Source organism: Pelophylax lessonae (genome assembly GCF_965119305.1).
Source record: "Pelophylax lessonae genome assembly, chromosome: 6".
Taxonomy (NCBI): Eukaryota; Metazoa; Chordata; class Amphibia; order Anura; family Ranidae; genus Pelophylax; species Pelophylax lessonae.
The window spans coordinates 35,487,532-35,501,890 of NC_138773.1; the positions used below are offsets into that span (position 1 = coordinate 35,487,532).

The 14,359-nt window shown below is 43.2% G+C and overlaps 1 protein-coding gene across 1 annotated transcript in view; it reads left to right on the top strand.

Moving 5' to 3' along the window:
• Positions 1 to 14,359, top strand: part of LOC309558528 (uncharacterized protein) — a 99,195-nt gene that overhangs the window by 77,677 nt on the left and 7,159 nt on the right. The window contains exons 17-20 of the mRNA XM_082261608.1: positions 1,849 to 2,176; positions 4,696 to 4,824; positions 4,914 to 5,011; positions 13,681 to 13,807. Coding sequence (XP_082117734.1) covers positions 1,849 to 2,176; positions 4,696 to 4,824; positions 4,914 to 5,011; positions 13,681 to 13,807 — 682 coding nt within the window. The remainder of the gene's footprint in view (positions 1 to 1,848; positions 2,177 to 4,695; positions 4,825 to 4,913; positions 5,012 to 13,680; positions 13,808 to 14,359) is intronic.

Consider the following 14,359-nt stretch of genomic DNA (forward strand, 5'->3'; position numbering starts at 1 on the left):
CTGTATGTAATTAGGCGACCCTCTACAACAGGGGTGTCAAATTCAACTTCACTGAGGGCCGCATCCGCATTATGATTGCCCTCAAAGGGTCGGTTGCATCTGTAATACTAGATGTCCAGAGTATCCCAAACCCCTTACATCAGATGTTAAGAGTCCACCCCCACCCTCCCTTACATCAAAGTGCACCCCCTTACCTTGTGTTGCTGCTGGGAAGAAGCTGGTGGCAGAGCTGGGAAGCAGAAAGTGCAGGGTCTGCAGGAGGCCCAAAAGGAGGGCTGAAGCTCTACTGCAGCTCCAGGAGAGGTATGAGGGCCACATGAAATGGACTGGAGGGCCAGATTCGGCCCTCTGGCCTTGTGTTTGACACATGTGCTCTACAAGATGCCCAGCGTAGCCCAGAAGAACCCACCCCGGGGCAGGCCTCTCTTGTGACCCTTGTTTGGTATCCAAAGAGGAGGGAAACATGAAGGATGTTACATAGTTACATAGTAGGTGAGGTTGAATAAAGACAATAGTCCATCCAGTTCAACCTGTGTAGGTGTCTGTGGCCGTAATCATCTCTCATAGCCCTTAATGTTCTGATCCTTGAGATGTATGTCTAAGAGTCTTTTGAAAGCAACCATACTTCCCACAGAAACCACCTCTTGTGGTAGAGAATTCCACAATCTTGTAGCTCTAACAGTAAAGAACCCCCCACATTGCCTGAGGTTAAAACGCTTCTCCTCTAATCGCAATGTATGCCCTCGAGTCCTCATGCAATCCCTTCGACTGAATAGCTTTTTTTTTCTATGTGACAAACAACAACCCACCTACCCTTACAGGCCAGCCAGCCAAGTCCAACTTAATAACCATGGCAAGTCATGAGGCTCATCCATAGCAAACTGGGTCTTTGCTCCTGGGGCACCCCGGTTGAGAAACACTGCTCTATGTACAAGGCCAAACACTGTAATATGCCCAGACAAATGTTCCTGGCACAACCTGGACACAGACGGCAAATCTCCTAACCAGGACACACACGCTTCCCTACTCTATTCAAATCTAAAACTTAAGGCCCGTACACATGTGCAGATCGGCCGATTTTCGGCTTGTTAGTATGATGCTTCCAACAGCCGACAGCGCACTTTCGGCCGAAGAGAATCTGTCGTGCAAGCATTAAAATTTTTGTATGCCGACACCAGAACGGCCATTTGTTTGCTTGTCAGTACAGAATTCGGCCAACAGACAGCAGATTTGCAAGACTGGGCATGCTCAGAAAAGAATAAACACAGGGAAAGTTAATCATTACATGACATCACTTCTGCAGTCGGCGGACAAAATTCGTGTGCAGTCTTTTGCACTTTTCAGCGGACACGACAGCCCGGGGACAAAAGACGGCCGATCATTCGGCCGACGATCGGTACGTGTGTATGGGGCTTTAGTATTAACAATACACAGACTTTAATAATAAATGTTGGATTTTTTTATGCAATTGTTGTATATTATGATTCTCTTCATGCAGGGAAAGTTTTAATAGCTCATGTATTTTTCTTTTCATTTGACTATTACTAATAACCCAGGGCATTAATTAACACTTCTGTTTAATATCGCTGCCCAGAATTGCCGAAAGGCAAAAATGTGGTTTGTTATAATGGATTATGGAAGCTTCTCACATCACATGCTCTTTACCCTTCTATACAATATATCAAAAGAAAACACAACACATAATATAAAAAGTGACACAAAAGCCAGCCCCAACTCTTGTACAAATTGGCATGTGTTGTAGAATTAGGAGTCAGGGGTTGTGCGCAGGCAAGAAGAAGAGACACGTGGAGGAATTTCTATTAATTTGGGTTTGGAGTTTCACCATAGAAACCAAATCAAGAGCTCTTGGAGAAAAGAGTACCCCCTGGTGCCATATTAACCTCCTGTGTGTCTTTTCTTTGCATCAGTCATCTATTGGGAGTTTTCACCACCTCCGCCTTCCTCGCAGACAGCTCCTTCTGTCCTTCTTTTCACTCCATCGTCATGGCTTTTGAGCAAAACGCAGAGCACTTTGTGGGATACGTCATGCAGAGACCTTTACTTGGCTACGTCTCAGAGGTTCCGCTGGTCCAAAAGACATGTGACACATGGAGCGATATTTCGAATTTCCAGGCGCACCCTGAGGACATCCTGGTGGCCGCCTACCCAAAAGCAGGTATGTCTTTTAAATTAGGGGCTGACCCCGCCATTTAAACCACTTCCAGTTACACCACGTCAATGGTCTAATCAGACTGCATCGTAACTTTGTAGCAACAAGTCACTAGAAGAGAGGTTGCAGCAGGGGCTGATCCTGTGTCAGGCAGGGTCAGTGAAGAAGAAGACTGCATGGGCACTAGAATTGACATCTGGATTATTGAATTAATATTCACGGAGGTCTGGTCAGAAAAATGTTCTTCCATCAGAGGTCTAAATTGCATGTTTTTGCAATGACTCAGATCCTTAACATTATATCACCCCTTATATGACAACCCCATTCTTACATCAGTGTCCTCAGCCCCCCCTTTACATAACAGTCCCCACTTCACATTACTGTCCTCAGCCCCCTTCACATCATCCCCCCCCCCAACCCAACAGCAGTGTCCTCCTCTGTCCCATTCACATCCCCCCCATAATAATGTCCACCTCTGCCCCAATTCACATCACCTTTACTCCCTTCACCCCCACGTCAGTTTCATCAGCTCCCCCTTTACATAACAGCCCCCACTTCACATTACTGTCCTCAGCCCCCTTTCACATCACTACCCCCCCCCCCCAAGCAGTGTCCTCCTCTGTCCCATTCACATCACCCCCCCATAATAGCCTCCATCTCTGCCCTGATTCACGTCACCTTTACCCCCCTTCAACCCCACATTAGTGTCCCCTTCTGCCCCCCCCCTACCCACAGCAGTGTCCTTCTCTGTCCCTCTTCACATCAACTCCGCTGTCCCATTCACATCACCCCCCCCCACAGCAGTGTCCTCTGCTGTCCCATTCACATCAACCCCCCCCCACAGCAGTGTCCTCCGCTGTCCCATTCACATCAACCCCCCCACAGCAGTGTCCTCCTCTGTCCCATTCACATCACCCCCCCATAATAGTCTCCATCTCTGCCCTGATTCACGTCACCTTTACCCCCCTTCAGCCCCACATTAGTGTCCCCTTCTGCCCCCCCTACCCACAGCAGTGTCCTTCTCTGTCCCTCTTCACATCAGCCCCTCCCCCCCACAGCAGTGTCCTCCGCTGTCCCATTCACCTCAACCCCCCCCCCCCACAGCAGTGTCCTCTGCTGTCCCATTCACCTCAACCCCCCACAGCAGTGTCCTCCGCTGTCCCATTCACATCAACCCCCCATAATAGTGTCCACCTCTGCCCCAATTCACATCACTTTTACCCCCCTTCACCCCCCCCATTAGTGTCCTTTTCTGCCACCCCCACATCAGTGTTCTCCTTTGCCCCCTTTCACCTCCCCCCACAGCAGTGTTCACTTCTGCCCCCCATTCACATCACGCCGCCCTGTTACCCGCTCACAGCAATGTCCTCCTCTGCCCTCCTTCACCTCAGGGGAGGACTGGGCGAGGGGGAAGGGGGGCAATTGCCCCCCGGGCCACTCTGATACCCTGTAAAAAGGCTGCACTGCTTCTGCCACAGACGTGCCTAAAGGATTCCTGGTGAAGAGAAGTAAAAAGTCCCCACTGCTGACCTACTGAGTGTGGGATGGAGACAAGGACAGAGCGCAGGCTTCCCCCCTAGAATGGATGGTGTAAACTGTGTCTGAGCAGAGACCAGTTCCATGCCCCACTGGAGACTCTTCTCCCCCGGTCAGCCCCAACCAAGCTGTCCCAGCTCCCCCCAACCCCCCCCCCCCCCTGCTGGCAAGGTCGGGAACCCAGATTCAGCCAGTAAGTAGAGAGTGTCTGGAGCAGGGCTTCAGCTTGGAATGGGGATCAGGAGGAGGAAGGGAAGCGAGAGAATAGGAGGGGGGATGAGTCACTGCACCATGGGCCTCTGGTTTGTACTTGCCCCCTGGGCCGAAAGTTGCCAGTCTGCCCCTGCTTCACCTCCTCTACATCAGTGTTCTCTCCTACCCCCCTTCACCCCCCCCCCCACAGCAGTGTCCTCCTCTGCCCCCCTTTACATCCCCACAGCACTGTCCTCCTCTGCCCCCCTTCACATCAAACATCAGTATTCTTTTTTGCCTCCCTCTACATCACCCCCCCCCCATCCCACAGCTGTGTGCTCCTCTGACCCCCTTCACATCTACCACCCCCCCCCAGAAGTATGCAGTGATGTAGGCACCAGAAGAACCAAAGAGAGAAGATTTTGTGACCCAATGTCCCAGCATTCGCACAATAATCGCAGATAATCCCTGTAATGTGGTTATCTAGTGGCCATAATGCAGTATTTTCCTGAAATACCTCAATCAGGGAAATACTTTCATAATGGCCACTAGATGGAGCTGGAGCATCATAGGAAATAAACATATTAGACACATTACAGAGATTATTCATGACAGCTGTGGATGCTGTGACATTCACAGAGCATTTTTTTTTTTTTTTAAATAGACCCCTGGGTGTTGCGCTTAGAAATTACTTAGCATGGACTTAATAATCTAAAATATATTTCAACACTAGATCAACTTTATTTTTTTGTTTTTATAAACCCACAAATTCTTGACTTTGTGCCATGGCCTTCTAGGTATCACCTGGCTGCAGGAGATCGTGGACATGATATTTACGGATGGCGATGCAGAGAAGTGCCGTAGAGCACCAACCTTTGACAGACACCCTTTCATTGAGGCTGTAGCCCCAAAACCTGTTTTGTCAGGTCAGTTTTTTTACTTTTGTTTGTTGAGAATTCATCAAAAGCTAAGAAAAACAGTATAAGTTTATTTCTTTTGACTTCCTTATGTTTAGGGGTTCAGCTCGCACAAAGCATGAAGCCACCAAGGATTTTAAAGACCCACCTTCCGGTTCATGTTCTTCCTCGGTCATTCTGGGATCAGGACTGTAAGGTGAGGAAAGCCAAGAGAAGAGTTGGAAAAAATTGTTTTATGGGTTGAAAATGATCCCTCATTTTCCGCTTTTGTTTGATCCAGAGCAAAGTGTAAAAAAGTAGACAAATCTTTGGTTATTCGGAGATTCGGATGTATCTAAATTTGAAATAGTAACGAGTTTCATTGAAATTAGTTTTGCTTCTTAGTTGTCTAACGAATTCCAAATTTTCGGAACGATTCAAATTCGTATCAGTCGGAAAATGATCGATCAATTCAAATTCTGTGTGAAGAATGGCTGGTTGTTAGGGAGCGGCTTGGAAACGATGATTCATCAGCTGTCAGTGGGCTTCCCCTCTGACAGCTGAAACGTAAACAAAAGAATGCAGACAAAAAAAAATTCAGAAAAAAAAAAAGAAACAGTGTGCCCCCCAAATCTATACCAGGTCCTTTAGGTCTGGTATGGATTTTAAGAGAAACCCCCATGCCAAAATGTAAAAAAAAAAAGAGCCCCCCCCCCCCAAAAATATATACCAGACCCTTATCTGAGCATGCAGCCCAGCAAGCAAGGATAGGGGGGGTGAGCAAATGCCCCCCTCCTGAACCATACCAGGCTACATGCCCTCAACATGGGGGGGGGGTGCGTTGGAAACATGTAGGGGTTGCACTGGAGCAGGGGGGCTCTGCACCCCCCACCCCAAAGCACCTTGTCCCCATGTTGATGGGGACAAGGTCCTCTTCCCTACAACCCTGGGCTGTGGTTGTGGGGGTCTGCAGGCAGGGGGCTTATCAGAATCTGGAAGCCCCCTTTAACAAGGGGCCCCCAGATCCCTGCCTTCCCCTATGTGAATGAGAATGGGGTATATAGTACTCCTACCTGTTAACCAATAATGTGAAAAAAAGTGAATTAAGACACTACACAATTTTTTGACAATGGCTTTATAAAAAAAAAAAAAAACAATGTCCCCTGATGTAGATCCATCATCAATTGCGCCAGCCGCCTCACCACTGAAATTAAAAAAGAAAAAAAAAAGAAAAACCTCCGGCCTTGTTGAAGGCTCAACGCCGACTGCCTGCTCTTCTGTCTGACAGTTCTTAAATAGCTAAGGGCAAAGTCACCCAATGACGTTAATGGGTGACCCCGCCCCCTTGCGTCATCATCGACCCAGCATGCACCCGTTGGTGATGTCACAAGGGGCGGGGTCATACGTTGACGTCATCGGGTGACTCTGCCCTTACCTATTAGCCATATAAGAAATGTCAGACAGAGGAGCAGACAGTTGGCTGGAAACCTTTGACGACGAGACCAGAGGTATTTTTTTCTTTTTTTAGGTCCGGCGATGTGGCAGGTGGCATGTTTGACGATGCATCTACATCGAGGGACATTGGTTTTTATTTTTTAATAAAGGATTTGTCAAAAACTTGTGTAGTGTCTTTATTCAAGTTTTACACTTTTTTGGTGAATGGGTAGGTACCCCATACTTATCTGGAGCTAAAGGGGGCTTTCAAATTCTGATAAGCCCCCCATAACCACAGCCCAGGGTTATGGGAAAGAAGCCCTTGTCCCCATCAACATAGGGATAAGGTGAATATTCAAATAATAACCCGCGCTGAAACAAATATGATAATGCAAAAAATTAATTAAATGTGCAGCTGCTGTTCACCAAGTAAAACTCGGATATACTGTAATAGATGGAAAGTGATATTAACAGCGCTTGCCCTTAACAATCTGATATAGAATGCAACAATAACAATCATAAATAGATTATTCAATAAAGTGTTCATGTGCAATAAAGAATATTCACTAAAGTGTTCGTGTGCAAAATATACATACTGTAACATCAATAAAGTTCTAAACTGTTAATGTGTATAAAATTCATAACATCAATAAAAACTTAAGAGTTCAAAAAAATTCTTATAAAGTTGCTGATCAACATGCTAAAGTGCTCCAAAGTGTCCACAAAGTATATTAAAGTGCTTTAAACACTTTAGTGAATATTCTTTATTGCACATGAACACTTTATTGAATAATCTATTTATCAGGGCTCAAAATTTCAAGTCATGAGCTACTAGCCAGGCCTTAAGAGTTACTTGCCACTTTTTGCCCCACCCAAACCCTACCCTGCTCCGCCCCTAAACACGCCCTCGCCAGAGTGACCACAGCGGGCCCCCTTTCAATGCAGAGTGCCCACAGCGTGAACCTTTAAATGCAGAGTGCCCACAGCATGCCCCTTAAATGCAGAGTGCCTACAGCATGCCCCCTTAAATGCAGAGTGCCCACAGTCTGCCCCCTTAAATGTAGAGTGCCCACAGCATGCCCCCTTAAATGTAGAGTGCCCACAGCGTGCCCCCTTAAATGTAGAGTACCCACAGCGTGCCCCCTTAAATGTAGAGTGCCCACAGCATGCCCCCTTAAATGTAGAGAGCCCACAGCGTGCCCCCTTAAATGCAGAGTGCCTACAGCATGCCCCCTTAAATGTAGAGTACCCACAGCATGCCCCCTTAAATGTAGAGTGCCCACAGCGTGCCCCCTTAAATGTAGAGTACCCACAGCGTGCCCCCTTAAATGTAGAGTGCCCACAGCGTGCCCCCTTAAATGTAGAGTGCCCACAGCGTGCCCCCTTAAATGCTGAGTGCCCACAGCATGCCCCCTTAAATGCAGAGTGTCCACAGCGTGCCCCCTTAAATGTAGAGTACCCACAGCATGCCCCCTTAAATGTAGAGTGCCCACAGCGTGCCCCCTTAAATGTAAAGTACCCACAGCGTGCCCCCTTAAATGTAGAGTGCCCACAGCGTGCCCCCTTAAATGCAGAGTTCCCACAGCGTGCCCCCTTAAATGTAGAGAGCCCACAGCGTGCCCCCTTAAATGTAGAGGGCCCACAGTGTGCCCCCTTAAATGCAGAGTGCCCACAGCATGCCCCCTTAAATGTAGAGTGCCCACAGCGTGCCCCCTTAAATGCAGAGTGCCCACAGCGTGCCCCCTTAAATGTAGAGTGCCCACAGCGTGCCCCCTTCAATGTAGAGTGACCACAGAGTGCCCCCTTAAATGCAGAGTTAGCACAGCATGCAGAGAAACCAGCGTTCACTTACCTAATGCAGCGGCGGCTTCTCCTAATCCTCCGCTTCTCCCTAGTCCTCCTCCTTGGCCAATGGCAATTGTTTGCCTTACGGCCAATCAGGAAACGGGTGTTGAACTCTCTCCAATTGTCCACTAGATCATTGTCATGCAACATTTCGCAAATACGGTACCTAGTTTTCTGGTTTTCAGAATTTGAGAGCCCGTTGGACGAGTCTTATCTAAAGATGAATCCAGGGTGATGTTAGAGTCCCATTAAGAAAGAGGGGGGATAGTTGCTGAAGTAAGTTTTGAAAGAAGGACCATTGGTCCTTGTTGGGGGCATGATAGCTAAGAAGTGTCACTAGGGTGCTTTCCAGATCCCCTTTAACCAAGAGAAAACGGCCTTCTGGGTTAGTGTCTGTCTACAAATGGGAAAAAGCTAGGCCCTTGGCAATGCATGTGGCCATTCCCGGCATATAATCTGGAGTGTTTGCGAAAAAGAAGGTTGGGTAGTGCTTGTGAATATAATTAGGTTTGTAGGAGGATGGAAAGTGGGTTTCTTGGAGGAACACTATCCCAGCCCCTACCACGTGGAAATAATTGAAGGTCTTACACCATTTTTCAGGCGCACGTTATGTGTTTGTTTGATTGGCTTCTGTGTATGTGGGCTAGCCATGGTGTGTAGTGGGGTGAGGATTTCTTACCTCTCAATCAAGTACATTATCAATTACATAATTGCTTGGAGGCTGACTTTTTAGGATTCCTGGACGGATCACAGAAAGTAGAAGGAAAAGCAGAAAATAAAAACAGGTTGGATGCCCATAGGAGGGCAAGGACCTGAGAGAAGGAGCAAAGAGAAAAAAACTTTAGTACAAAATGTAGTTATCAATAACAAACACATTACAAAAATAAAGACAATCAACTTTTTTGAGGTATCAAGTAAACAACAAAAAGATACCAGGCCTCAAATAGGGGACTAAGGCTTCCAAAGCCACCAGCTCCCAAACAAATATACAGGAGGAAGCGGAGTTGGAATTGGGGTTAGGCACATGGCTCACCGAACCAACCTTAGCTGACCATCAACTATAATATTGACAATAGATTTGAAGAAAATAGAAAAGAATATAATATAAAGAATATAACCATCTTCTCAAATTCGAATTTTGAATAGAATAAATTCAAATTTTAATAGAATAGATTAGAAAAGCATAGAAAAGAATAGAATAGAAAATAAAATAAATTAAAATAATGGAATAGAAAATATAGAATATAACCATTTTCAGAAATTCAAATATAATAATTTAGAACATAATAGATTAGAATAAAATAGAAAAAATAGAAAGAATATAACTGTCTTCCAAACTTTGCATAGAATACATTTGAATTTGAGTAGAATAGAACAATAGAATAGGAAGGATAAAACAGTCTTTTGAAATTTTAATTTTAATTTTTAATTTTAATTTTGAATAGAATAAATTTGAATTCAAATAGAATAGATTAGAAAAGAATAGAATAGAATAGAATAGAATAGAAAATAAAAGAATAGAATAGAAAAAAATATGGAATAGAAAGAAAGAATATAACTGTCTTCTGAAATTTGAATATCATAAATTCAAAAAGAATCGTTTTAAATAAAATATAAAATAATAGAATAGAATATAACGATCTTCTGAAATTCAAATTTTGGATAGAACAAATTCAAATTTGAATAGAATAGATTAGAATAGCATAGAAAAGAATAGAATAGAAAATAAAATAAATTAAAATAATAGAATAGAAAAAAGAATAGAAACAAATAGAATATAACCCTTTTCAGAAATTCAAATATAATAATTTAGAATATAATAGATTAGAATAAAATAGAAAAAATAGAAAGAATATAACTGTCTTCCAAAATTTGAATAGAATAAATTTGAATTTGAGTAGAATAGAACAATAGAATAGGAAGGATAAAACAGTCTTTTGAAATTTGAATTTTGAATAGAACAAATTTAAATAGAATAGAAGAGAAAATAAAAGAATAGAAAATAATAAAATAAAATAGCATTTAACCGTCTTCTGAAATTTGAATTTCAAAAGGAATAACTTTGAATTCGAATTCCCGATTTTGAGTTTTCAGAATTTGGTCAAATTGAATTCAATTCGACCCGAATTTGGAAAATTTGCATTGAATTTGAAAACAAATAAATGAAACAAAACTAAATGAATTCCGAAAACAAATTAAACAAATTTAACTAAACTAAATTATTTAAATAATGAATCGTAACTAAAGAAAACACATTTTTTTCCTTCGTCACATGCCTACTGATGGTGTATCACTCACATAAAACTAAAACTAAGCCAAGAAGGAGAAGCTTGGAAATGACGTACAGGATTTTGCATCCACCATTTCATTTTCTGAAGTTCTGCCTGTGCATAATGTTCAGAATGATAGGCAGAGGCGCATAAAGGAGTTCAACATATGGCTTAGTAAATGGTGTCAAGAGCAAGGATTTGGCTTTGTTTCTCATGATAGCTCTACTTGGAATAGAAAGGAACTGTACAAAAAAGATGGTTTGCATCTTTCTCTCAAAGGAACAAATGTACTTAGTGAACAACTCCAAGAATTTGCGAAAGAGTATTTAAACTAGGAAGGAGGGGGCAAAAGAGTGGAATTACAAGAGTCCAATTGCCCCCCGAAACAATGCCAGAACAGGTCAGAAGCACAGAGGTTAAGAAATGATAAGCTCAGAGTCCTGTCTACAAATGCTCGCAGTTTAGGTAAAAAAATCAATGAACTTGGGTCAATTATGGCATCTGAGAATGTAGATTTAGTGGCTGTTACGGAGACATGGTTTAATGAAAGAAATGACTGGGACATAACCATACCAGGGTACTCTTTATACAGAAGAGACAGAGAAGGCAAGAAAGGAGGAGGAGTGGCTCTGTATGTGAAAGATAGCATTAAATCTAACCTAATACAAGTTGGTGAGGCCAACATTGAGTCAGTTTGGGTTACGTTGCAGTTTGCTAATCATGCAGTAACTCGTGTAGGTGTGATATATAGACCACCTGGTCAAGTCAAAGAACTAGATGATCTACTAGTTGAAGAAATAGCTAAAATGACAATGAAAGGAGAAGTTATCATTATGGGAGATTTCAATCTTCCAGATATAAACTGGAAAACCAAAATAGCAAGTTCTACCAGGAGTACAGATATTCTAAATTCCCTACTGGGGTTGTCTCTGCAACAAGTGGTTGAGGAGCCAACCCGGAGGGAGGCCATTTTGGATCTGGTATTCACAAATGGGGATTCGGTATATGATGTCATTGTAGGCGAAACCTTGGGATCCAGTGATCACCAGTCAGTGTGGTTTAATATAAGAACTGTGAAAGAGTCACACCACACAAAAACAAAAGTTTTAGATTTTAGAAAAACAGACTTTTCAAAAATGAAATTAGTCATAAATGAGTCCTTATCAGACTGGTACGGATTACATGGAGTCCAGGAGAAATGGGACTACTTAAAAGGTGCATTATTGAAGGCAACAGAAAATTGCATTAGACTTGTCAGTAAAAGCAAAAAAAGGAAGAGACCACTGTGGTACTCAGCAGAAGTGGCCCAAATCATTAAAAATAAAAAGCTAGCATTTTGTAATTATAAAAAAACCCAGAGCAATGAAGATAAGGAAATCTACAAGATTAGGCAGAAAGAGGCCAAGCAAGTTATAAGAACTTCTAAAGCGCAGGCAGAAGAAAAACTAGCTCAGTCTATGAAAAAGGGGGATAAGACATTCTTCAGATATATAAATGAAAAAAGGAAATTAAAACAAGGAATAACTAAATTAAAAACAAAGGACGGAAGGTATGTAGAAGAGAATAAAGGGCTAGCTGACTGCCTTAATGAATACTTCTGTTCAGTTTTTACAGAAGAAAAAGGAGAAGGACCTCCACTTGAAAGGATGACTAATGAATCGTTTGATGCATGTGTCTTTACAGAGGAAGACGTTCTAAGATTGCTGTCTAAAGTGAAGACAAATAAGTCACAGGGTCCTGATGAGATACACCCAAAATTATTAAAAGAGCTTAGTGGTGAGCTGGCAAAACCATTAACAGATTTATTTAACCAATCATTAGTAACAGGAGTCGTCCCGGAAGATTGGAAATTGGCAAATGTCGTGCCCATTCACAAGAAAGGTAGTAGGGAGGAATCGAGCAACTATAGACCAGTGAGTCTGACATCAATAGTAGGCAAATTAATGGAAACCCTATTAAAGGATAGGATTGTGGAACATCTTAAATCCCATGGATTGCAAGATGAAAAACAACATGGGTTTACTTCAGGGAGATCATGTCAAACAAATCTTATAGATTTTTTTGACTGGGTGACTAAAATAATAGACGGTGGAGGTGCAGTAGACATTGCATATCTAGATTTTAGTAAGGCTTTTGACACTGTCCCACATAGAAGACTTATCAATAAACTGCAGTCATTGAGCATGGACTCCCATATTGTTGAGTGGATTAGGCAGTGGCTGAGTGACAGACAACAGAGGGTTGTAGTCAATGGAGAACATTCAGAACAAGGTCATGTTACCAGTGGGGTACCTCAGGGATCTGTACTGGGACCAATTTTGTTTAATATCTTCATAAGTGATATTGCAAAAGGCCTCGATGGTAAGGTTTGTCTTTTTGCTGATGACACAAAGATATGTAACAGGGTTGATGTTCCTGGAGGGAAACGCCAAATGGAAAAGGATTTAGGAAAACTAGAAGAATGGTCAGAACTCTGGCAACTGAAATTTAATGTGGATAAGTGCAAGATAATGCACCTGGGACGTAAAAACCCAAGGGCAGAATATAGAATATTTGACACAGTCCTGACATCAGTATCTGAGGAAAGGGATTTAGGAGTAATTATTTCAGAAGACTTAAAGGTGGGAAGACAATGTAATAGAGCAGCACGAAATGCCAGCAGAATGCTTGGATGTATAGGGAGAGGTATAAGCAGTAGAAAGAGAGAAGTGCTTATGCCGCTGTACAGAACACTGGTGAGACCTCACTTGGAGTATTGTGCGCAGTACTGGAGGCCATATCTCCAGAAGGATATAGATACTCTAGAGAGAGTTCAGAGAAGAGCTACTAAACTAGTACATGGATTGCAGGAAAAAACTTACCAGGAAAGGTTAAAGGACCTTAACATGTATAGCTTGGAAGAAAGAAGAGACAGAGGGGATATGATAGAAACTTTTAAATACATAAAGGGAATCAACTCGGTAAAGGAGGAGAGCATATTTAAAAGAAGAAAAACTAACACAAGAGGACACAGTTTTAAATTAGAGGGGCAAAGGTTTAAAAGTAATATGAGGAAGCATTACTTTACTGAGAGAGTAGTGGATGCATGGAATAACCTTCCTGCAGAAGTGGTAGCTGCAAATACAGTGAAGGAGTTTAAGCATGCATGGGATAGGCATAAGGCTATCCTTCATATAAGATAGGGCCAGGGATTATTCAGAGGATTCAGATATATTGGGCAGACTAGATGGGCCAAATGGTTCTTATCTGCCGACACATTCTATGTTTCTATGTTTCTATGCTTGGCATTTGTAGAAATGATTTGGACAATAATTCTTTACGCTTTCTTTCTGCGCAGGTTATATACATTGCTAGGAATGCCAAGGATAGCATGGTCTCATACTTCCACTTCCAGAGGATGAACAGGGGTCTGCCAGATCCTGGAAACTGGGAGACTTACTTCTCAACTTTCCTATCCGGAAATGGTGAGTAAATGAAGCAACAGAAGGCTTTACTGGACAGTCGTACACATTTTTCTATAACGGAAGATTGTTTGGTTTTAGTGGGGATTATGGTGTTGAGTTTTCTTTTCAGGGGTTGGGCTTGCCCCCCTTAGTTCCAGTGAAGGGAACTCTTAAGGCGTCAGCATACCAAGACATTTTGGTCAACTTCATGCTCCTAACTTTGTGGGAACAGTTTGGGGATGGCTCCTTCTTGTTCCAACATGACTGCGCACCAGTGCACAAAGCAAGGTCCATAAAGACATGGATGAGCGAGTTTGGGGTGGAGGAACTTGACTGGCCTACACATAGTCCCGACCTCAACCCGATAGAACATCTTTGGGATGAATTAGAGCGGAGACTGTGAGCCAGGCCTTCTCGCCTAACTTCAGTGCCTGACCTCACAAATGCGCTTCTGGAAGAATGGTCAAATATTCCCATAGACACACTCCTAAACCTTGGGGACAGACTTCCCAGAAGAGTTGAAGCTGTTATAGCTGTGAAGGGGGGGCCAACTCAATATTGAACCCTACGGAC